The sequence below is a fragment of the Bos grunniens genome, chromosome 7 (assembly GCF_055505025.1).
Source record: "Bos grunniens cultivar Pamir isolate PY7600 chromosome 7, Bosgru_T2T1.0, whole genome shotgun sequence".
Lineage (NCBI taxonomy): Eukaryota > Metazoa > Chordata > Mammalia > Artiodactyla > Bovidae > Bos > Bos grunniens.
Genome location: NC_141171.1, coordinates 59,857,789 through 59,884,099, shown reverse-complemented (window position 1 = coordinate 59,884,099; position 26,311 = coordinate 59,857,789). Strand labels below are relative to the sequence as shown.

Sequence of the window (26,311 nt, the reverse complement as noted above, 5' to 3'; positions counted from 1 at the left end):
ATTTAGTTACATACCTGGCATCTTGGTGGGGTCATCTGGAAGGCTAGGCTCAGCCAGGCTCTTCTCTCTGCCCATGTGACCCCTATTCATGATCTCATGTTGATGCATGCTAGATTTTTTACATGACAGCTCCTGACTCCAAGAAAGCAAGAGTCTTATTAAAAATTGAACCTGGGACTGTCATACAACACTTCCAATGTACTCTGTTGGTCAAATCAGTCACAGGGCAGCCCTGTGGGAAGGATGCAAATCCCCTATCCCTGGATGGGAGATGTGGCCATCTTTAATTCATTACAATTACAACCTCTTATAAAAACTCAGATGTAAGTCAATACCCTGTTTACACATAAGAAAACAGAGACACAAGATGTGTAGTGTCCAAAGATATGTCCAAAGTCAAAAGGAACACGCATCAAATGTTTGGGACTAGAACTTACCGATTTTCTTGCTAAAGGCAAAATGCACTTGTAAATCCTAAGTTTGCTGGTTCAATGAAGATCTTTAACACTTTACTCCTAAATTTTAAAGATGACTGTGGTTTATTGATTAGGAATTGTGAAAATATTTGTGGTGAAAGGTTTCTGTTTTCTTATTCCATTCCAAAATCCAGATCTTATCAGCCACCTGATACTTCATCTCTTCTCTACAGTGATTGACATTTTTTTCTTTAGCTTATCTTAATTGGAGATTTTATTTCTGTGGATCATTCAAGATGTGATCTTCAGCCATCCCAGGTAGAAAAGCTGGGCCTGGATTAAGTCTATGAGAGGATGCTGCATCTAATCAACCTCACTGCTTGTAGCCAGTATGGTCTCATTGTTTCCATTCAACTTGAGGGATCAACTCATTTGCCTTTTGTTTCTTATAATCAAGGACCAGGAAAGAGGTTGAACTCAATGGCTTCTATGTTATTTGTTAAATGATTTAGAGTCCCTGTTCCAAAACGTATTTAAATTAGTTTACAATAATATTTATGATATATATACATATACATATATACATATAAGATTGGAGCTTCCCAGGTGGCACCAGTGGTAAAGAACCTGCCTGCAAATGAAGAGGATGTAAAAGATGTAGGTTTGATCCCTGGGTTGGGAAGATCCCCTGGAGGAGGGCATGGCAACCCATGCCTGTACTCTTGCCCAGAGAATCCCCATGAAAAGAGGAGCCTGGTGGGCTGTAACCATGCAGTCACACAGAGTTTGACACAACTGAATTGACTTAGAACACATGCATGCATACATATATCAGAGGGGCTTGGAATAAAAAGCATCACTACGAACAAAGCTAGTGGAGGTGATGGAATTCCAGTTGAGCTATTTCAAATCCTGAACGATGATGCTGTGAAAGTGATGCACTCAATATGCCAGCAAATTTGGAAAACTCAGCAGTGGCCACAGGACTGGAAAAGGTCAGTTTTCATTCCAATCCCAAAGAAAGGCAATGCCAAAGAATGCTCAAACTACCACACAATTGCACTCATCTCACGTGCTAGTAAAGTAATGCTCAAAATTCTCCAAGCCAGGCTTCAGCAATACGTGAACCGTGAACTTCCAGATACTCAAGCTGGTTTTAGAAAAGGCAGAGGAACCAGAGATCAAATTGCCAACATCTGCTGGATCATGGAAAAAGGAAGAGAGTTCCAGAAAAACATCTATTTCTGCTTTATTGACTATGCCAAAGCCTTTGACTGTGTGGATCACAATAAAGTGTGGAGAATTCTGAAAGAGATGGGAATACCAGACCACCTGACCTACCTCTTGAGAAGTATGTATACAGATCAGGAAGCAACAGTTAGAACTGGACATGGAACAACAGACTGATTCCAAATAGGGAAAGGAGTACGTCAAGGCTGTATATTGTCACCCTACTTATTTAACTTCTATGCAGAGTACATCATGAGAAATGCTGGGCTGGAAGAAGCACAAGCTGGAATCAAGATTGCTGGGAGAAAGATCAATAACCTCAGATATGCAGATGACACCACCTTTATGGCAGAAAGTGAAGAGGAACTAAAAAGCCTCTTGATGAAAGTGAAAGAGGAGAGTGAAAATGTTGGCTGAAAGCTCAACATTCAGAAAGCTAAGATCATGGTATCTGGTCCCATCACTTCATGGCAAATAGATGGGGAAACAGTGGAAATAGTGTCAGACTTTATTTTCGGGGGGCTCCAAAATCACTGCAGATGATGATTGCAGCCATGAAATTAAAAGACACTTACTCCTTGGAAAGAAAGTTATGACCAACCTAGATAGCATATTCAAAAGCAGAGACATTACTTTGCCAACAAAAGTCCATCTAGTCAAGGCTATGGTTTTTCCAGTGGTCATGTATGGATGTGAGAGTTGAACTGTGAAGAAAGCTGAGTGCCAAAGAATTGATGCTTTTGAACTGTGGTGTTGGAGAAGATTCTTGAGAGTCCCTTGGACTGCAAGGAGATCCAACCAGTCCATTCTAAAGGAGATCAGTCCTGGGTGTTCATTGAAAGGACTGATGCTAAAGATGAAACTCCAGTACTTTGGCCACCTGATGCGACGAGCTGACTCATTGGAAAAGACTCTGATACTGGGAGGGATTGGGGGCAGGAAGAGAAGGGGACAACAGAGGATGAGATGGCTGGATGGCATCACCAACTTGATGCACATAAGTTTGAGTGAACTCTGGGAGTTGGTGATGGATAGGGAGGCCTGGCGTGCTGCGGTTCATGGGGTCGCAAAGAGTCGAACACGACTGAGCGACTGATCTGAACTGAACTGAACTCTTTCTTAAGCTTTATGTGTCAGGAACTTTCTTTTAAACAAAAAAAACTTTTAACAAAAAAACTTTAAAAAAGTTTTAAACATGTTGGTCATCAATTCTCACAGCCAGTCAATTAGCTGGACATAACAGTCCCAGATGAGGAAACTGAGTCTTGGAGAGGTTAAGTAACTGATTCTAAGACCACAGAGTTGGTGGTACCCAGATGCAAAAATGTAAGATGACTGCTAAAATCTCCTCTGATTCTGAAAGTGTAGGGCTCCAAGTTCTTTTCGCTCTTTCTGCCTTCACTGTGGTTGGAAGGGCAGTAAGTGAGGAGGAAGAATTTTCCTTAATTGCAAGAGGAGTGGGAAAGATTAGCATGGAACATAAAAATACATGACTGCCTTCTAAAAGTTGTCAAAGTAAGTTGTGTCTCCAGAGACATTTAAAAGCAAGTTGATTACACATTTACACATGGCTATAGTTGGGGAGGGAGAAGGCAATGGCACCCCACTCCAGTACTGTTGCCCGGAAAATCCCATGGATGGAGGAGCCTGGTAGGCTGCAGTCCATGGGGTCACTAAGAGTCGGACACGACTGAGCGACTTCACTTTCACTTTCCACTTTCATGCATTGGAGAAGGAAATGGCAATCCACTCCAGTGTTCTTGCGTGGAGAATCCCAGGGATGGAGAAGCCTGGTAGGCTGCAGTCCATGGGGTCGCACAGAGTCGGACACGACTGAAGCGACTTGGCAGGCAGGCAGGCATAGTTGGGGAAGCTAGTGACTGGTCTACCAAAGGGGATTTTAATGGAGTTTTGTGAGCAATACTTGGAAATGTTTTGCATAATATATTACTTTGTAAATATCCTTGTTACATTTTAGTTAATCCTGGCCATCTGGAACCTCATTTGTCATTTAAACATTTACTTAACCACTTTGTAAAAGTATTCTAGTTAAAAAAAAAGAGTGTGAATTGTCCAGTGGAAGACTAGAGAACAGACCTAGATTAATCCAGTGGATTAACCCACTTCAGTACTCTTGCCTGGAAAACCCCATGGATGGAGGAGCCTGGTAGGCTGCAGTCCATGGGGTTGCTAAGAGTCAGACCCGACTGATCGACCTCACTTTCACTTTTCACTTTCATGCATTGGAGAGGGAAATGGCAGCCCACTCCAGTGTTCTTGCCTGGAGAATCCCAGGGATGGGGGAGCCTGGTGGGCTGCTGTCTATGGGGTCGCACAGAGTCGGACACGACTGAAGTGACTTAGCAGCAGTGGCAGCAGCAGCAGATGAGACAGAATTGCTTTTTCTGATGAATACTATCCAGCTAGCCTGTGAACCAACCATTCTTTTTCTTGAATTTGTTGTAATTCAGTTTCTTTGGTAGAGCAGTGTTTGATTGTGATGGACATTTCCCAGTTCAAAAAAACTTTTGGTGACTCTTCCTAGCATAGCATTCAAAAACCTCTAAGACAATTGTCTCAAAGTGTGGTCACCAGATGACCATCAACAGATCATTTGGGAATGTATCAGAAATGCAAATTCTTAGGCCCCATTCAGTTACCTGTACTTGTGTTTCAGTAAACTCTCCAGGTGATTCTGAAGCACATCATCATTGGAGAACCATTGCACTGAGATCTTCCCCTCAATCAGCTTTTTTAGGCTTACTTCCTTCTGCTTCCATATAAACACTCTCCCATCCAGCTAATTGTACTCTGTTATATTTATATGTGTATGTGGAATCATGGATGTATATTTATAGATGGATGTGTATATATATAAAATTTCTGTTCCGGGTCCTTGTCCATGCTCTTTATAACACTTGGATCATATTTTCTCCTCCACTGTCCTTGTGCTGTGTTGTGCTAAGTCGCTTCAATCCCACTCTTTGCAGCCATGTGAACTGTAGCCCACCAGGCTCCTCTGTCCATGGGATTCTCCAGGCAAGAATACTGGAGTGGGTTGCCATGCCCTCCTCCAGGGGATCTTCCCAATCCAGGGACTGAGCCTGTGGCTCCTGCACTCCAGGCAGAATCTTTACCTCTGAGCCACTGGGAAAGCCCAAAATCCAACTTAAAAGACACTTATTGGAGACAACCTTTCCTCATCCCTCTGATAGACACAGCTTTTCACATTCTCAAAACCTGGTCCCACATTTTAGTGTTATTTATTTTAATTGGTAGTGATCAAGGGTTTACTATTTATTCAGCCCTTTTGTGAGTATAACTCTATATACAGCATTGTACTAGGCATTGAGGATACCATTGAGAACTGGCAAACATCTGTGAAACGTATAAACCAGTTAGGGGTGGACTTTCTCACAGCCTGTCCTAGATCATAGCTCTGAGAAGGTGCAGGTCTCTTATACTGTACTGCTGGGTGTCCTGTAGCTTGTATTAAGTTATGGTGGGTAGAGCGGAAGGTAATATTCTAGGCTTCTCTGATCTGTATAGAATACACCAGAGAATTATGCTGCCCTTATAGCTACCATTCTTAACAGGGACTGGCACTCTAACACATGCAGAGGACACAGAGTCCCTGCTGTTGGTGAAAATCACCTCCCCTGGACCAAAGGTTTTCAACTGCAGCACTACTGTCATTGTAGATCAGACGACTCTTTGTGGTAGCGGGCTGTCTTGTGCATTGTAAGACATCTGGCAGCATTTCTGACCCCTGTTCCCTGGATGTCAATAGCATCATCCTTTCCAATTATGACAACAAAATATGTCTCCATACATTGCAAAATATACTTTGGTATGAAAAATCAACCTGGGTTGCATGCAACTGGGAATATTTTTACCAGAAAATAAAACTCAAGAGAAACGTAAAACCTCTCCTTAGATATCTAGGACCACTGTGCAGAAGGAGAATCAGAGATAGAAATTTTAATTTGAGACAGAGGGTAAAACTGGAAGTTACAGAAAACCACTTTTGAAGGAGACCTTTTTAACTTCGGGATAGTCTTAAGTTTACAGTGTACTGTTGTAGGACTTGGTGAATTCCCAGTCCTTCGTGCTTTCATGCAGGCTTGGATATGCTTCATTTTAGAAGAGATTTGGGGACCTGGGGATTTTGAGGATCCTTCAAGTTTTGAGATTCAACGTTTTTTATGTTTTGATTGTTTTTTAAAATGGCTAGTAAAGAATTAGAATAATCCCTTGGGGGTTTCAGGGGTGTGACAGACTGAAGTGATAGTAATGAGGTCAACTGTGTCAGGCTGCCTGGGCTGGATCCCAGCTTGGTTCTTACCACCAGTGGGACCTTGGACAAATCTTGACACTTCTCTGTTTCCTCATATGTGAAATGGGTGCATTTATAGTTCCTTTCTCAAAAGTAGTTGTGAGGAGGACCAAATGAGATTATACAAGTAGGAACTTTCCTTGTTAAGGAAATGAAGAGTAGCTCTTATTATTAACTCAGCATGCTTTTCGTAAATTCCAAATAAATTGCAAATTTAAGTAGCTATTTCTGTCAATGTTGCACATGTGTTTAGGGGGCAGGTCATTATAGGAAAAATATGTTTGTTATTAACACTGGTAATATAATCCAAAAGTAAGTATTAAAAGCAACCATGATAGGTAAAAAGTTTTTTTATATCTATCTGGTCCTTGATCTACAAACAAAGCTAGAATGTTAAAGAAGCTCCCTCCATTAGTCAGTTAATAGTGGAACTCAATTTTTACTCATCATTTTTTTTGGTGATATTGATTTTCACATACTTAATTTACATCCTTCAAGAGGATGTTTATTTTTCTGGATCCTTTGCTAGAAAGCAAATATTGGAGAGATATGAGTAAAGAAATTAGAAGGATATGAGGTGGCTTAACAGCTGTCTCAAGGGTGTCAAGGCCTTGGTAAGAATCTTGGGCCCACAAAGTCAAGTGAGCACTCTAATTTGAGCTCCAAATAAAAACCTTATAGTTTTTAGTCTTAAAGTCTCTATTCCATGTCACTTAAAAATCATATTATTTTTATTGTAGGACATGACACCAGATTGAAAGTGTAGAGGAGAATATTTAAGTAAAACACATACATAGACACAATTTAGTATTTTTCTTACTCATCCTTACCTGTAATTCACAATTTCAATATAGTTTGGAGAAGGCAATGGCACCCCACTCCAGTACTCTTGCCTGGAAAATCCCATGGACGGAGGAGCCGGGTACACTGCAGGCCATGGGGTCACGAAGAGTCGGACACAACTGAGTGACTTCACCTTCACTTTTCACTTTCATGCATTGGAGAAGGGAATGGCAACCCACTCCAGTGTTCTTGCCTGGAGAATCCCAGGGATGGGGGAGCCTGGTGGGCTGCTGTCTATGGGGTCGCACAGAGTCGGACATGACTGAAGCAACTTAGCAGTAGCAGCAGCAGCAATATAGTTTAGAGAAAATAAAATAAAATTCTTTTTTCCCCTTTACTTAATGTTAGTTTTTATAGTAGGAAATAAAGGATTTTTCCTAGGCTTGCTCCACCACCTAACATCAGTTTGTGTGTGTGTGTATATTAGTTGCTCAATCATGTGACTCTTTTCGACCCTATGGACTGTACCCCATCAGACTCCTCTGACCATGGGATTCTCTAGGCAAGAATACTGGAGTGGGTAGCCATTCCCTTCTCCAGGGGATCTTCCCAACCCAAGGATTTAATCTTGGTCTCCTACATTGTGGGCAGATTCTTTACCATCTGAGTCACCAGGGAAGCCCCACCTCACATCCTGCAAGAGTAACTTTCTACAGCTGTCTGTGCTTGAAACCATCACTATGTCCTACCTTATCTCTCTGGGAAATGAACATTCCAAGCAACTTTATTCCAGGCCCTCAGTGTTCAGGGCACAGACCGTGTATGTAAATGTGTAAGGGATAGGTAGGATGTGTACTGCATCCACAGGATACCTCTTAAAGTTGAATTTCAAAAAAGAACCTTTCACCTTTATTTCTTTAACAGCAGCTCCAAGTAGCCAAGGGCAATGCAAGTTAAGTGGTCAAGAATCCACCTGTCAATGCAGCAGGTACAGGTCCGATCCCTGGGGTGGGAAGATTTCCATGGAGAAGGAAATAGCAACCCACTCCAGTATTCTTGCCTGGGAAATCTCATGGACAGAGGAACCTGGCAGGCTACGGTCCATGAAGTCACAAAAGAGTCAGATACGACTTAGTGACTAAGCAACAACAATGCAAATTAATGTATCGAACGTTTGGACAGCAGAACTTGGGGAGATCTTATTATCCACATGATATTCATCATGCTATGAAATCAGACAATCACCTTGGCCAAACTGGGCTTAGAAAAGAAAGTGAAAGTGAAAGTCACTCAGTTGTGTCTGACTCTGCGACCCCATGGACTATACAGTCCATGGAATTCTCCAGGCCAGAATACTGGAGTGGGTAGCCTGTCCCTTCTCCAGGGGATCTTCCCAACCCAGGGATGGAACCCAGGTCTTCCGCATTGTGGGTGGATTCTTTACTAACTGAGCTATGAATGAGCATGAGTATAACCATATGGTTATAGTCCTTTTCTGTAAATTCTATTGTCTTCCCAACATAATCCTCTAAACATACATATCTACTTATGGAAATCAGAAGAATCTTCATCTTGCCCCTTCAAACATACCTTTTGTCCTATAAAATACTTGATTTTGTTTTGTCTTTTTGAATTTTTGGATCTACGTAAACAATGGAGATCCAACCAAATTCCTAAAGTCTCTTGTCTTTATCCAGTATCTTGGTACCTGTTCCAAACCTCAAAAATCATAAATTATTCAGCAAAGATAGGAACACACCCTTTTCCAGTTATCTTTTGATTGCCTTCTTTGGGTTGGTGGATGAAGAGATGCTATAATTTGAGCTTTGACCTGGAGGTGTAGTGAATAAAATTGAAAGCATTCTTACTTAGAACAAAGTTTCTATGAAGGACATATCTGGCATTCAGAACCATTTTCACTGAGGCAGGGTACTTTGGTTACAAGTAGCAGAAACCTCTTTTAGCCAACTTTATTAGGTTTTGCTAGAGCTGACATAACAAAGTACCACAAACTGAGTGGCTTGGAACAACAGGATATTTATTATCTAAGTTCTAGAGACTAGATGTCCGAAATCAAGGTGTTTACAGGCCCCTGCTCCCTCTGAACCTGTAGGGAAAAGATTCTTCCTTGCCTCTTCCTAGCTTCAAGTGTTTTGCTGGCACTCTTTGGTATTTTTTTGGCTTGCTGAAGCATCAGTTCAATCTTCTGTCTTCACATTGCCATTTTGTCTCTGAGTGTGTCTGTCTTGTCTAACTTTCCATTTTTATAAGGATTTCAGTCATGTTGGATTAAGGCCCATCCTAATCACCTCATTTTAATTTTATTTCTTCTTTAAAGAACCTGCTTGCAAGTAAGTCCATATTCCAAGGCACTGAAGGTTTGTATTTCAGCATACCTTTTGGGAGAGGGAAGCACATGTCAACCTATAACATCAACTGCGCAAAAAGGAATTTAGTGGAAAGATATGAGGTGGCTTGTTTAATTGAAGGAAGAACTAAAGAATTGAGAACCTAAAGGGGCAAGAGCATGACTGCCCAAATATCTAAGGGGCAGGAGCTGCTCTCAGTCCTGCTCAGAGCGGGAGGCAGCTGTGGGAATAGAGGGACCTTTGCTGACTTTCCCATCTTCGCATCACTCTGCATGACATTCAGAGTTCCAGGAAAATGTCTGATTAGATCACACCCTGGCTGGAAAAGTCATAGTCACATCATTTATTTTCCCAACTATACAACAACAAGTGAAAAGAGAATTCCCAAAGGACTTTGGATGCTATTACCAAGGAAAAAGAGGGAAGATGGTAAATGTACAAAACCAACATATAATCTAGCTAATCTAGGCCCTCTAGCAGGAAGTGAGGAAGGGAGCAAATTTTGAAAAAAAAAAATTATGTTTTCATGTACTCCAAATTCATCAACTTTTTGTAAGTAAACCTCTGATGATTATTAATAACAGCCATTCAGAAAAATTTGCCTTTCTTATATAAGTCAAGAGTGTGAAGAGAATTCCACTTAATTGTTATTCTTTCCATTACTGAGTTAGCCTTAGTTAGATTTGGCTACCATGTCAGTTTTATAGATAAAGAAAATGAGTTCCTGAGTAATTCCCTCTCCCATTCTTTGGTTTGTTGTTCTTTGCACTTTGGTCCAGATCAGGACACTCCACTGTCTTGCTTGGCACAGGGAGTTCCCTGACACAATGTGGTCAGCTACTCTTTGATGCCTTAGAGGGAAGGGTATAATTCTCCCCTCCCAGATCCTATGGCACTCTCTTCTCATGCTCCAACACTGGGCTCTCCTTCTCATTTCACCCTCTCTCCCAACTCATCCTACCACCAGCTTTTCAAAGAATATAGCCTTTGTTCTATTAGTTAGGCTTTGAATTAAGAAAAGAAAGGAAGAGGTGGTAAAAATTAACAAAGTGAATTGCATAAAATGAAGGGTATAAGGGGGTGGCTTATCATTAAATGGTATAAAATCTTAAAGAATAGACTTAGCCTCCAGGCTGTCTTTTTGCATTTTTTTCTTTGACTTTTCCAAAGACAAATGGCTGATAAGCTTACCATGATATTTTACTTGTTGTCAGATTCAGTGAACTGTCTGGGCATGGAAGTAATGGTCTCCAAGATTGGAACAACATACAAGAAGCAATCTAGGAGTTAGAGGCCCGATCATCGAGTGGGGCAAGTTGTACCTCTCTCTGGAGATAAGAAGAAAGCTAGTACCATAGGCGGGACTTCCTTGGTGGCACAGATGGTAAAGCGTCTGTCTACAATGCAGGAGACCCAGGTTCAATCCATGGGTTGGGAAGATCCCCTGGAGATGGAAATGGCAACCCACTCCAGTACAATTGCCTGGAAAATCCCATGGATGGAAGAGCCTGATAGGCTACAGTCTGTGGGGTCGCAAAGAGTCAGACATGACTGAACGACTTCACTTTCACTTTCAGTAACATAGGCAGAATCTGAGCTCTGGAAACCATGAGCAGAGAGTCCCCGGAAAAAGATAAAACCCTGATAAATGGAAATAAGATGGTCTCTACCAGTAGGTAGGAAATGATGGAGCAGGAAATATTTGAAACTTTACTTTCTTGGCCTCAGAGAAACAATTAAATGCTTCAGTCCAGAAATAACACATGTTGATTTTATTCATAACTCAGGCCAAAATAGTCAATTGGCCCCACTCAGCCACAAGGAGGCCAGGAACTGGACATATGTAGCAAACAGCAGTGATGATTTCCACTTGTCAGAATGCAAACTCCAGGTTCCTCCCCCTCAGGCTCTATTTCAGGAGATATTTGAATTCTGCATTTTAAGCAGATCTCCTCAGGTGAGTCTAATATAGAGAAGAAGGGCAGAATCCCTGGACCAAAATTTAAAGAACACTGACTTAGAGCATCAACTCGGTATAGGTAGGTATCAAGAGGATGAGAGCAAGTTTGAGATGCTGTTCTTAGAGCTCAGATGTAGGGCCAACTCTGGGTTACCTCATGTTAAAAGGACTGCGTATATCTGGATGCAGACGCCCAGAGAGCTGGGCAGTAGCCTTTAAAATTCCTAGGCATGAGGGTAGTGTTAGGTCTGTGCCTGAGACAGAGCAAACTCTCAGGTATATGATGAGTTTCTCAGGTATCAGGAGAGGAAGAGGGATATGGGACCAATGTCTGGTAATGGTTCTCATATGTGTGATCTAAAGTTTGTATTTATAGTAGCAGAAACTCATGGACAATACAATATTTTATTGTACAATTGCTTTTTATTTTCTCTGTTCTTCTCCCACTTCTCTCTCCCTTCCTCTACTACTTACTCATCCAATTTCCCCGTTCTCTTTCTTTTCTCTTCCTTCTTTATTTTTATTCTCTACTTCCCCCTCTAATTTGCCCCTTTCCCACTATTTCCTCTTCTTATTTCCCTTCTCCTCTGTACTTCTCTCTCATGAATTATGTGTCCTCCTTCTCCCTCTCATCTATCCTTTCCCTTGGCACCCACCCCCTCTATTCTCTCTCCAGGTATTATGCCATCTGCTGCCAGCCTTTGGTCTATAGGAACAAGATGACCCCTCTGCGCATCGCATTAATGCTGGGAGGCTGCTGGGTCATCCCCATGTTTATCTCTTTTCTCCCTATAATGCAAGGCTGGAATAACATTGGAATAATTGATTTGGTGAGTACTCATGCAGACCGTATGGATTTACTGTCTGACTAACTTTGTTTGCTTGGGATTCTAAATAAACAAACAATGTCAGGTTAAGTGGGTATCCTAAGAAAGATCCTGACAGAGTAACAACAATAACAACAACAAAAAGCAGGCTAACATTTTTCAAAGTTTGCTGCTAAGTCACTTCAGTCGTGTCCGACTCTGTGCGACCCCATAGATGGCAGCCCACCAGGCTCCCCTGTCCCTGGGATTCTCCAGGCAAGAACACTGGAGTGGGTTGCCATTTCCTTCTCCAATGCATGAAAGTGAAAATTGAAAGTGAAGTCGCTCAGTTGTGTCCGACTCTTAGCGACCCCCTGGACTGCAGCCTACCAGGCTCCTCCGTCCATGGGATTTTCCAGGCAAGAGTACTGGAGCAGGGTGCCATTGCCTTCTCCATTTCAAAGTTTACTGTATGCCAAAAAGTAGTACAGTAAATACATGTGATCCTGACAGCAGCATCCCTTTGGGAAAATTATAATAATTTCCCCCCATTTCACAGATGAGAAAACTCAGGTTCAAAAATGGTGAAGTAATATGCCTGTGAATTCACAGCTAGTGAATAGCGGAACAGGTATTCAAAGCTTCGCAGACAAACTCCAGAGCCTGAGGGATGTGATGTATCCCAAAAGGCCTTCATCTCATTTCATGCTGAGACCCTTTGAGGCTTATGGTGACTCACGGAAAACCTGTCGGGGGGGTGGAGGTTTCCAGAGAATGTATGGGCCCGGAGTCCAGAGAACTGGACCCTGAGCCCAGCTCTGTCATTGAGCCACTTCCTGAAGGGCTGTGACGAGATCTTTGGGTCCTCATTGGGAACAGTGTCTTTGAGCAGTGTAGGAAAACACAGGTTGCAGGCATTATCTGTCAACTCCTGTCTAGATGCTCTTGGAGAGTTTCCAACTCTGACATACTTTGTTTTCAATATCAAACTTGCATTGAAGATTGAAAGCTATAATCTGGATCCATTAGCAGGGATATATATATATATATATATATATATTTTTTTTTTTTTTTTTTTCCCCGCCTAAGGAAGTTGTCAGGTAGTCACTTTAAGATGGATCCCAGGACTCTGACCAGGGAATGGGGAGGAGAGAGTGAGAGTGAACTCTGACCCAAGAGGACCAGTCAGAATAGGAGCTGCCCCTTCCTCTCTCCATCTCATTCCTAGCCCCTAATCTTGCCTTATTCTTTGTCCAGGAAAGGATATCCAAGCCAAGACTGGGCCAGGATTTGCATGTGGTATGTCAGAACAAGAGTTCCTTGGGCTTCTGAAAGAAATGCTGGGGACAGAGGAGTGGAAAAATGAAAGGGGATCCGTACAAGGGAGACTGTATGGATATTTTTTAAAAATCCTATCCCTTTTCTTTCAAGCTTTCAGTTTTATCGTTCTTGGGGGAAATGAAATTCAAATTTCTAATAATGAGTAGATAAATATAATAATGGCCAGCAAATGTTGAACACTTACTGTGTGCCGAGCCCTGTGTTAATTTAATCATTGTCTCACTCAGGACTCACAACAGTGCTGTGAAGTAATCCTGTCATCATCCTCAGGAAACTGAAGGTCAATGAGGTTAAGTCACATTGGTAGGGAGTGGTGGTGACTAGAGCTAAGCCCAAGCTGACTGGACCCAAGAGCCTATGTCCTTATGTTTGTGCTAAACTTAATCCCTAATGAAACTTCTGTGCATCAAAATTTGTAACAAGGACTCAGCACACTAACCTTCTGACGTAGAACTTCCAAGAGAAATAACCTAGTGAGCTGTGTTCTTTTGTGACAGTGAGATAGAAGCATCCCCTGTTTAATTCATGTAACTGGGGAAAGGGGCATCTCCTTACTATTAACATGCTTAGTGTTTGCTCCATGATATTGTAATTGCATTTCATATCTTTCACTCATTTGCACATTGAATTGGCCTAGAGAGAAACTAGTGTAACCCAGGTGTTCATTATACATGTGTAGTTGATCCTTGTTATTCATGGTAATAAAGTTGCTGCAAATACTGAATTAGCAAATCATGAATCTTTGTTCCTAGGTGAAATATAGGATTAGGTTCCTGTGACTTGAGGCAAGTAATACTGAGATAAAAAGAGATTTTATTATGATAAAAATGTCAATTCAATAAGAAGGTATACTATAACCTTACAATATACTATAAGACAAAATACTAAATGTGTACACAGTGAATGAAATAGCATATTATTTATCATACATATTTTTATTCACATCTCTATTCATGTGTATGTTCACACTGGATGCAGGCTGACCTCAGGAAGGGAAGTGTCATTGGGTTACACAGCTCTCTTCAACCAAGATCTATTCCTAGAGAAGACTGATAACTAAGAGCCATCAGCATGCAGAGTTTATAGGTGGAAAAAGTCTTTCAGTTCCTAAGATGAATCTAATATATCACAGTATTCAAGGCGAGTGAGATTTACACCAGTATATAACACTATATGCCACTGTCTGAATTAAAGAAAGAAGAGAAAACCCACACGATCATCTTATTACTATCAAAAATGCATTGACAAAATTCAATATACAATCATAATTTAAAAATTTTTTCATCACAGTAGGAATAGAAGGGAGCTTTCTCAAACAGAGGACATTGACAAAAAACTGACAGCAAATGTCATACTTGATAGTAAAATATTGAAATCTCCCCTCCTAAAACTGGGACTGGAAAAATGGTGTTCACTGTTACCATTCTTATTCAGTATTGTACTAGAGATCTTATTAAGTTCAACATGCAAGGAAAAATGGTATTAAGACTATAAAGATAGAAATGAAATTGTCATTATTTGTAGATCACATGATTATTCATGGAAAACATTCAGAAGACTCTAAAGATGAAATATTAGTTACTAATTTAACAAAATAGTTGAATACATAGCCAATATACAAAAATTTTCAGAGTTCTACATATTAGCAGTGGACAGTTTGGAATATGAATTTAGCATAGTACTATTTGCATTAGAATAAAAATGCAAATATTTAGGTTAAATCTGGCAAAAGATGTTTATACAAAAATATAAAATATTATGGAAATAAATTCTGAAAGACTTACATAAAGAGAAAGAATTATCATGCTTGTGAATTGGAAATCTTAACATTGAAAAAATGTCATTTTTCCTCAGTCACACTATTCTAATTCCTATCAAAATTCTAGAAGATTTTTATGGAAATACTGAGATATAAGAAGACCCAAAGCAGCCAAAAGCGTATTCCTTTTCTACCGTCATGGTTCTATATGCTGTAGGCTTATTAGAAGAAAAACAAAAGCTTTGCTGATAAACCTTTTTTATTTTCTTTCCCTTCACCCTTTTCTTTTATCTGTCCCTCCCTTTCATTCTTTATCCCTTTCCTCTTTCTTTCGACCTTCCAAATCCTCCTTTTCTCTTCTTCTTTTTTATCCTTTGTGTTTTCTTACAATTTTTCTCATTCTTCTCCTGCTTCTTCCTATTCACTTTTTTATTCCTTTCCACCCACCCTGCTTCTTCACTTCCTCTTTCCCTCTAACTCTCAGATAGAAAAAAGGAAGTTCAATCAGAACTCTAACTCTACGTACTGTATCTTCATGGTCAACAAGCCCTACGCCATCACCTGCTCCGTGGTAGCCTTCTACATCCCATTTCTCCTCATGGTGCTGGCCTATTATCGCATCTATGTCACAGCTAAGGAGCATGCTCACCAGATCCAGATGCTACAACGGGCAGGAGCCCCCACAGAGGGCAGGTTCCAGCCAACAGACCAGCATAGCACTCACCGCATGAGGACAGAGACCAAAGCAGCCAAGACTCTGTGCATCATCATGGGTTGCTTCTGCCTTTGCTGGGCTCCATTCTTTGTTACCAATATTGTGGATCCATTTGTAGACTATACTGTTCCCGGGCAGGTGTGGACCGCTTTCCTCTGGCTTGGCTACATCAATTCTGGGTTGAACCCCTTTCTCTACGCCTTCTTGAATAAATCTTTTAGACGTGCCTTCCTCATCATCCTCTGCTGTGATGATGAACGCTACCGAAGACCTTCCATTCTGGGCCAGACTGTCCCCTGTTCAACCACAACCATTAATGGATCCACACATGTGCTAAGGTGAGTGCTCTGGGGCTTGTTAGATTTTGATCACTTGCATGACTCAGAAGAGGTAACTTTCAAGTTTTCTGTTTCCAGATGGATTATTCTTAAAAATCTGTATACTATTTTCAAAGATTAAAATAAACTTCTCCCATCTGTTAATGGAATAGAGTAGTGAATAAGTGCTTAGGCACTGGGGCACAATGACCTGTATTCAAATCCAGCCTCCAGAGTTCTTGGACTTCAGGCAAGTCATTTAACCATTCTGAACCTTTGATTTCATTTAAAAAATGAAAATCATAATCACAATTTCTACATCACAGTGTTTTTTTGAGAATCATATTAGCTATTTTGTATAAAGCACATAGTACAGAATCTGACACCTAGTAAGAATAGAGTGTATATTATCTACTCCTATTTACAGGTACTATTTTAGGGTAGTAATTAAAGCCATAGTAAAATAGTCTTTATTTTGATCCTCAGAGCCACTACTAATCATTTGCGTAATCTTTCTTGATTTTTACTTTTTTCAACTGTAAAAAATGGTAATAATTATAACACCATCATATAGGACTTTTATGACAGGGGTAATGTAGTCATATATGGCCTGACACATAGAAAGTGCTCATAATACTACTAATAATATTGTAAATATTAGTAGGAGTAGAACTAATAGCATATAACCTGATACCATAAGATGGCTATAAAATAACATGATAAGCTAAAATAAAATAAACAAAGTGATAAATTGCAGTAGTAATGCCATATGATAAATGATAATGGAAGTATGGACAATGTAGACTGGGGATATGAGTGAGAAAGAAACTGATTTGGTTAAGGGAATGAGGGAAAACTTCACAGAACAGCATTTTTTAAGAATTTTAGAATTAGAGGAGCTGTCAAAGAAAGCATTCCAGATAGAATGAGCAGCATGAGGAAGGTATTGGAATATGAAAGAGTGGGGAAAGGTCAGGTGATTTACCCAAGGTCACATAGGTTGATGGAGGTAGGCGAAAATTTGGAGTTGAATTTCAGTGACTAGGCATGATGCCTCTTTCCAAACTCTGATAATTTTCTTGCTACCCTGGCTTACAGTTGTTCTTAGCTGTGAAAAGCCATGTATGATAAGTACATTTATCCTTTAGCAAAGATGAATCATCAACATTTTTTTTCCTTTGTCCTGAGATGCACAGGAATTTCCACAGAGCAGTTCCTTCTTTGAGACAAGCATTTAATTTTTCTGATGATGACAGTATTTAGCTGTTTTGGCAGCTGAAAATTGGGGACTTTTCATTTGCATGTGTAAGAAAAGAAGAAAACATAGGAATTTCTATGAAATATCAATACTTTGCTTCAGAGATTTCTCAGAAACATAAATTCAATTTTCTGCTACCGGTGTGAACAGACTTGTAGTTAAATCCTAGTATGATGTTGAGATTCCAGCTGGTGGAAAGGCCTCAAACGATACTCCTATAGGCTGGCATTCTTATTTATTAATAATTATTGCGCCTTCATGAGTGTCGCAGAAAGGATCTTACAGTAAAGTGAAGTTTGTGTATAAGAACTTCTGTGTGGGTGCCAGAGACCTTTTAGTTATTTAAGCTTAATTGCCTACTACTTGGCACCCCACTCCAGTACTCTTGCCTGGAAAATCCCATGGGCAGAGGAGCCTGGTAGGCTGCAGTCCATGGGGTCGTGAAGAGTCAGACACGACTGAGCAACTTTATTTTCACTTTTCACTTTCCTGCATTGGAGAAGGAAATGGCAACCCACTCCAGTGTTCTTGCCTGGAGAATCCCAGGGACAGGGGAGCCTGGTGGGCTGCCGTCTATGAGGTCGCACAGAGTCGGACACGACTGAAGCGACTTAGCAGCAGCAGCAGCCTCCTACTTAGTCTGTTCTAGTACTGCCTTTATTAAGACAGTTGTTTAGAACTGATGCCTTTCCCCACAGTAACAGTCATAGAGTTTAGGGTTTCTAGGGCAGCCCAGGAAACCTATTTTACTAATACTGTATTATTTTATCCCTCCTGATTTTGGAAATCTGCAGCATGATTGTTAAGCAGAGAGAGCAGTTTAGAGATGGCTTATGTGTTTATTCTTCACACTTTGTTCCTTAGATTTATTTCTTCCTGAGGCCATGAAAAGTACAGGAAATTGGTATCAGGTATTTCACTGTGGAGGTGAAGAATCTTGTAAGAGTGGAGGTAGCCTATATAGGGAAGAGAAAACTATTTGAAACTTGAATCCACTGGAGTGTAAGCCTTACAAGGACAGGAATCCTGCCTGTTTTATTTCCTATGACATAACAAATGCACAATATGGTGCTTGATGGATAATTTAACAAATCATCAAATTAATTCTCCAGATTGACTATTTTAATTCAATCTAAGAAAAATATGTGTTTTTCCTAAAAATCCCACAAGTAGGATGTCAACAAATTCAGGTGAATGAATGAAATATAAAGCCTATAGCAATGAAAAGTAAAGTCAGCTTTTATCCTACTAACCCAGCCCCTAGACAACAATTACCACTAGTCTATAATCTTTTCAATGCATTTACAAACCTTCATAAAAACATACAGAGTCTCAGATTTTTCTCCCTTCATTTTACATAAATGGAGCCATTCAGTGTATACTTTTCTGGACCTTGCTTTTTATTTTTTAACAATGCATTTTAGAGATCATCCCACTCAGACATATAGATCTAACTCATTATTTTTAACTGTTACATAATATTCTGTACTAAAAATACATATTACATTTTATTTAATTATTTCCCATTAATGGATATGTAGGTGTCTCCAATCTTTTGCTATTACAAACTGTACTATTTTTAATGTCCTGAAACACATTTCTTTGTGCATGTGCCAGTATTCCTTTCAGATAACTACTGAAAGTGAAACTGCACTATTGACAATTATGTGCATTTAAGAACGTTATGCTTACCATAAAACTGACCCCCCGGAGCACCATAGTACCTTGCATTTCCATCAGCAGGCCATGAGAGTATCTGCTACTCTTTCCCCCCAATGGATATTATGCATCTTTTATTAATATACTACTTGAAATATGCTCTTTCATTTTATTTGCATTTCCCAGATGATTTGATAGATTGGCCCTTTTCAAAATTAGTTATTAAATGTACCTTCCTATATTTGGTACTTTGTCTGAAAACTATTTTCTATTTTTCTGATTAATTTCTGGATGTTCTTTATTATATTCCAAATACTAATCCTTTGTTAGATAATTTGCAAAAACATACTCCCATGTTCTGCTTGATTTTGAACTTTGGTTAACTTTTTTCTTACAGAAGTTTCAAATTTTGAAAAAACTCTTATTTGACCTCTTGCAGTTGATTCAGCTTTTTTCTTGAAAAATTTCCTCAATTAATTTTCTTAAACACCATATTTATCTGGTTTTCCTCTTAACTCACTAGCAATACCTTCTGAGAATCCTTAACAGGTTCTTCCTTTTCTATCTGGCCTCTAAATGTTGGAATTCTTCAGCACTTGGTTCCTAATACTCTCCTCAAACTACATTCTCACTTTATGTGATTTAAGCATCCATGGCTTTAAATGCAATCATCATGCTGTCAGCCCTCTCATTAATTTATATCTCCAGGTCATAGCTGCCCTTTGAACTCCAGACCACAAGATCCAATTTGCTTCCTTGACAACCCCATTTATATGTTTCTTTGGAATATCAAACTTCATGCATCCAGAATAGAATTCTTCTATTTCTCATACCCCAACCACAAATTTCCTGAGTCTTCCCTATCTCCATAAGTAGAGCTATCATCTACCATATTAATAAATGGCCCTGAGGGACAGCTAACATTTTAGAAGGCAGACTTAAAGGTTTTAGAAAGGAAAAGCAATCAGCCAATGTTGGAAATATGGAGTTAAATCTAAATAAATGCAAAATTTAATCATACAAGCAAAATATAAGTCACAGAAATGTAGCATGATGCCTGAACAAATTTATAGCTTTCTGTGTCAAATTTGGAACTGTGTGTCAGTTTCCTCTTCCAAGGCATCTATTGACAAAGTATGGGGCAGCCCACCAGAGACCTCCTTCCATATCATTAATAATTATGATTATGATCATGATGCCTAACATAATTCCAGAAAAGTGTGCCAGTTTTTAAGAACTGTATTTAAGAACTTTGAAATCATTGTTGCATTTAATTTTCACAACACCAAAAGAACTTGGTGTTATAATTATTGTCATTTTAACGATGAGTAAACCAAGGTTTAGAGAGGGTAAGTAACTGGCCCAAACTCATACAAGTAATAGTAAATGATGAAGCTTGAAGCTGGAATCCAGATCCTACTCTTCCTGACTCCAGAGTTCAGTCTTGTCCAGCCCACTTAGAGTCAGGAATAGGGTTACCACTTCTCATGTTCATCTTGACTCTCTGCATAAATTAGGTGAGACATTTATCAGTCTGTCAACTCTGCCATCATGCTCATGTTTCTCTATCTTGTCTGCAAACTGTAGTAGTTTGCAGTAGAAGATTAGTAACTTGTTCAAATCCAGGCCTTTTTTCCATCTTTTTTCTAAAAAGGAACTAAGGTTATATCAGATAAGTCTATTCTTTATAATCTCATATTGACTTCTTGCCTGGGCACACACTGACTATTCAAAGAAATAATATACTTAATAGAAACTGATCTCAGGATAGATACTAACCTTTTCTATAGAAAACACCCTTTTTGTGTTTTTTTCAATTGGATTGTTTGTTCTCTTCTTCCTCTGAATGGCAGTGACGTGTTTACAGTACTCTTTCTCGCATTTGTACTGCTTGAGATTATAGAGTTCCTTAGTTAACCCCTATAAGGCCAGTTATTCCTCGAGGGTAGAAACCATGGCTTTCTTTTCTCTGTATACCATTTAGCCCCTCACACAGTGTCTGCAAAATAGTATATAACCAAATGATCAGTACATTTTTGCTGATGAAATATCTTCATGCTTATCTTCAGGTTTATGAAAGATTCACATGCTCAAAACTGAAAGTTACTTTTTTTTTTTTTAATCTTCTTTGAGACTCTTAATGTAGAGGACTTAGTCTACAATCCAAGACTCACACTGAGGAGAGCCAGTTAATGGCAGCACTCTGAGACTCTGACCTTTTTTCCTCTTAAAATCTTTTTGAAAAAATGGAATTTTACTTTTCCAGGTTGAATTAAAAACAAGCCAATCTGGCCTCAGTGGTTTAGAATAGTAGATTTCCCATACTTGGTCCTATCTTCACAGCCCTTTGACGTACATGACATTTTATTGTTAAACAAGCAGTTGGGTAGCCAGTGAAATAATACATTTTTGCAAGACATTTTTCGAGGGCTTTGGTCACTCAGCTTGTACTGACTAATGTGCCCATACTAGCAGAATAGTCTGCACTTGTGTTTGGTTGTTTTCTGTTGGATAATTATCTTCTTTGGGACTATCCAGCCCACAATCAAAATAGAAGTGAAGATACCATTTGGTTAACTAATGAAATAGTTTGTCCAGACATGTAGGTTGCATAGTCTTTTTAAAAAACAGTTTCCAAACATGAATTGTATCATATGAATGTTTCCTGGGGCAGTTTGAATTTATATGCGCACATATATAAGAAAGAGGCATAATGCTAGTAGCATGCGAGCAATGGATTCTAACAGGTTCATCCTGTGTGTAAACTGATTATTAGTGAATCTGGAGCCAGCTTCTCTCTCCTTGTCACGTCTTTAACCTGATTCTATAGCTAGGTTTTCCCCATCTGCCAATCTCTCTCTTAGTCTTCTAGAAGTTGCTTTATAGGAAACTCACATCAAATATAATGGCAGAGAAAGGAAGAAATAACTTAATGAGAAAACATTGGCTGCTTTCCTACTCAAGTCAGGAAAAAGACAATGATGCCTTTTCACCTCTGCTGGTCAACATTGTGTATACAAAATTCAAATGACAAAAGGAAGAAACATGATAATTTTATCTGATATTAACCAGTAAAATATGAGAGAATATTCCTTAGGAAGCTTGCCCCAGCTCAGTCATTCTTTAAGTCAAGGGATGTTCCACACTTGGGAGGCATAGAATGGACCCATAGACTGAGACCATGCATGGGTGACAGATGACAGGAATAAGCCATGTTGATTTGATGTGGGGTTATATAGGGATCTGATTCTGGAGTTCTTTGTGCATTGGGTAAATGCCAAGGATTTTGCCAGTCTTGTTCACTACTGTGTTTTCTGAGCCTAGTAAAGTGCCCGGAACATTGTGTGATTTGACAAGGCAATGAAGGATGGTTCTGTTTCTTCTCCCTTGGTCTAGCTTCTCTTCTATTTATGTTGATTAGTTCAGATGATCCCTGGCAAAGTAGGGACTTGGGGTGCTAACAGTAACTTCAGAACAGAAATCTTTCTCTACCTGAAATCCACTGAGAATTCCAGTTTGGGCTTCTTGGGTACATAATTCCTTTCTTGCCTAACTCGCTGTGAAAATCAAACAAGATAATGTATGTGAAATTGCTTTGCTAACTGCAAAGCTCTGTCCTCATGGGGGAGATAATTATAAGAGCAGACTATTTATAAGTTAGGGAACACAAGCAGAATTTGCATGGAAAGTTTAGCTTCGGGGGTGGGTTTCTCTGCTCATGCCAGGTTTCAGTATCTTCCCTGACATTCTGCAAGATTAGATCCTAATTCCTAAGAAAGCTGAACATTCCTTCAGTACTTCCCAAAGAACTTCTTACATATCTGACTTGGCTATCATCTTCTGTTCTCCACCCTCAATCTCTTTGATGAAGTCTTTCCATTGACCTGGAGGTCTCCAGACTTGCCCTGTCTAGTAGCCACATTCCAAGAGCTCGGTGGTTACATACAGCAAGGTTAGATAGTGCAAACAAAGACTATTTCATTTATCGTAAAAAGTCCCAATGGACAAAACTGCTCCAAAGCAATTTGATCCTTCTCTCTGGAAGGAAGCAATATATATTTTTCCTCATATTATTAACTCTTACTATCCACTAGAGCTTAATAATAAATAAAATTATTCTAATGGATGGACTGTATGATCTTTGACATTTCCATGCACAAGATTATTATATTCAGATTTATATGTAGAAGCAATTAAAAGAAATGTGAAAATAGGAAAAAGTAAAACTAAGAAAGAGAATGAGTTTCCCCCAAAAAACACTAGGAGGAAAAAGTTCTTCAGGTTCATTATTACTTCCTGTTATCAGAATTTTTAATTATATTTATGTTTCATTTACTTCTTTATTATCTGCAAGCACACTGTCAGTCCCTGAGGGCTGATAATGTCCATTTTATTCTCAAAAGTTCCCACAGGGTGTAGCTCATTGTTAAGTTAATACATTTGTCTAATGAATAGATGGATACCCTTATCAGACCCTACCTAGACCCTATCATTTACCAGGACTGTGTACTCAAATAAATTTTCACCACAAAAAGAAATTTTTTTTGGTTAACTCTTAACTGGAATAGTTGCTTTATTCATGGTGAAGCCACTTGCCAACCTTTATTTTTTTTTTAATTTAATTTAATTTTTAAACTTTACAATATTAGTTTTGCCAAATATCGAAATGAATCCGCCACAGGTATACATGTGTTCCCCATCCTGAACCCTCCTCCTTCCTCCCTCCCCATACCATCCCTCTGGGTCGTCCCAGTGCACCAGCCCCAAGCAGCCAGTATCGTGCATCGAACCTGGACTGGAAACTCGTTTCATACATGATATTATACATGTTTCAATGCCATTCTCCCAAATCTTCCCACCCTCTCCCTCTCCAACAGAGTCCATAAGACTGTTCTATACATCAGTGTCTCTTTTGCTGTCTTGTACACAGGGTTATTGTTACCATCTTTCTAAATTCCATATATATGCGTTAGTATACTGTATTGGTGTTTTTCTTTCTGGCTTACTTCACTCTGTATAATAGGCTCCAGTTTCATCCACCTCATTAGAACTGATTCAAATATATTCTTTTTAATGGCTGAGTAATACTCCATTGTGTATATGTACCATAGCTTTCTTATCCTTTAGTTTCATCCCGTCAGAATTCTGTATTTAAATAAAGGTTTTCATTTAGTAGATTGGAAGATTACCCACAGACGAGGAAATAATTTAGGTTTGATTTACTTTAGATCCCTAGAGGTTTCTGCTAATGTTGAAAAGCTGTTTGGCATTTAAAAGCCTTTTTTTTTTTTTTTTTTTTGGCCTTTACCTTGAACTTTGGAGGCTACAATTGGATTCAACATTTATCTCATTGTTTTGAGCCAATGCAGATTTACTCCAGGCAGGTCAAAGATGGATGAGAGGTGCTTCCCTGATAGCTCGGACAGTAAAGGATGGATGAGAATGACCTCGCCTTCTCTTCCTCGATCACCTCCAGAACTGGCTACATAATTTGTAGCCCCAGTGAAAAATGAAAATGTGGGGCTTCTGGTTCAAAGGGCAGGAACAAATTTCTCTTAAAAGTATTAAAATGTAAAGCCATTTTCTTTCCTCCTCAGTCTTTCTCTTAATTTGTCATATATATTTTATTTGCTACGTACCTGTTCTCTAGTAGAAAAACAAAATGCATTTTTAAATTATTAGCAGAAAGTTTACCATCTATCTTTATGCTGTGCAATGGCCGTGTTAAATACAAAAATAAGAGCGTTTAACTTGTATGTGGAATAACCAAAATTACACAAATTGTATTTTGAAATTCAGACGTGCTTATGTATTTTATTTTTACCAGACAGTGCATAAAACTAATGCAATTATTTTTATTTTACTTCTTGATGCATACATATTCTACTAACATTCTCCCCTCAGCTTACTGAGGAGTAAAGGAGGACTGCAGAGAAAAGAACCACGACTTGCTCTATCATATCCTTTCTTTCTATGTCAGTACTTTAAACATAAATGCTTGGCTAATACAGGAGAGTAACACTGTGAAAAAGACATGGTAGGGTTCCTTGATAGTTTCTTTTTCTTAGACAATCTCTGCCTCTTTCTGCATCCGGCAAGTTCTGGTTCAGATGGAAAACATGTACTCTCAGGGCCACCAGTCATCTGCTGGTGTTGGTAGAGGGTTGATAGGAAACATGGGTGCAGAACTGTAGTGGAACCATGTTCTGTGGAAATTCAGTGAGACAGCAAACACAGGGTAAAGCATGTTAAAGAAGCTGCTGACAGAAAGACAATTTGAGAATGGAAAATACTTCATATAAATTATATGTTCACATTGAGCTTGCTTTGAATCTGACTAAACTCCATATGTTTGGTGAGTCTACCAGAATTCTGTGCTCACGGGGCATCACTAATGTGACGGGCAGCAAGGAACTACTGTGTGCATGCACATCGCTCATGTCTCTGCTCACGTGCATGCCTCATTGTCCCTCAGGGTTCATAAGTTCAAAGATAAAGTTATTGCAAATTCCAAGATGTGGACAAGCAGCGCAGTACAGCAAGCTCTGAGTTCCTATGTGATTGCTCTGATCACACAGCCATGAAGCTGGCCCTGTCCTCAGTTTTGTCCCATCCCTACCTGAGGCAGCTCTCACAGAACATGGTTCTTGTTGATATCACACTGGAACATAGTCAGAGTAACATTACAAGAGCTCCACTTGCCTCATCGAATACTCAGGGTTAGAAAAGTTAGTGGTGTTTGAAGAGTGTACCTGCAAAAGTTTGGTAATCAAGTGGCTTAAGCTTTCCTCCAGGATGCCCACTTCTGGGCTAAAGTGCTGAGACCTAAACATTTTCCCTTCCACTGACACGTATTGTCAAGGATAAGTTCCAGTCTCTGACTCAGAGAAAGATGAGCTTTGGTCTGTAACCAAACAGGCATTCGACCCAATGTAGCATAATGGCTGTAGGGGCTGAAGTCTGTCACACCTGGCTGTCAGTCCTGTCTCAGATCTGTCATTTACCATCTATATAATCTTTAGCAATGTGGCCAAACATCTTTAGGCTTCTATTTTCTCACCTGTAAAAACACCAATACTTTGGCCACCTGATGCGAAGAGCTGACTCATTTGAAAAGACCCTGATGATGGGAAAGAGTGAGGGTAGGAGGAGAAGGGGGTGACAGAGGATGAGATGGTTGGATGGCATCACCGACTCAATGGACATGAGTTTGAGTAAACTCTGGGAGCTGGTGATGGACAGGGAGACCTGGCGTGCTACGGTTCATGGGGTCACAAAGAGTCGGACACGACTGAGCGACTGAACTGAACTGAAAACAGGGATAATATTAGAACCCATCTCATAGGACTTTTGTTAAGATTA

General features: G+C 39.7%; 1 protein-coding gene across 4 annotated transcripts in view; it reads left to right on the top strand.

Annotated features, from left to right (window-relative positions):
* HTR4 (5-hydroxytryptamine receptor 4) overlaps positions 1–26,311 on the top strand; it is a 197,454-nt gene that overhangs the window by 122,251 nt on the left and 48,892 nt on the right. For 2 of the 4 annotated variants that reach the window (XM_086412333.1, XM_086412332.1), the window contains exons 5-7: positions 11,771–11,924; positions 13,158–13,199; positions 15,485–16,053. In XM_086412333.1, coding sequence (XP_086268459.1) covers positions 11,771–11,924; positions 13,158–13,199; positions 15,485–16,053 — 765 coding nt within the window. The remainder of the gene's footprint in view (positions 1–11,770; positions 11,925–13,157; positions 13,200–15,484; positions 16,054–26,311) is intronic. The other 2 variants (XM_086412335.1, XM_086412334.1) reach the window with 1 other exon arrangement.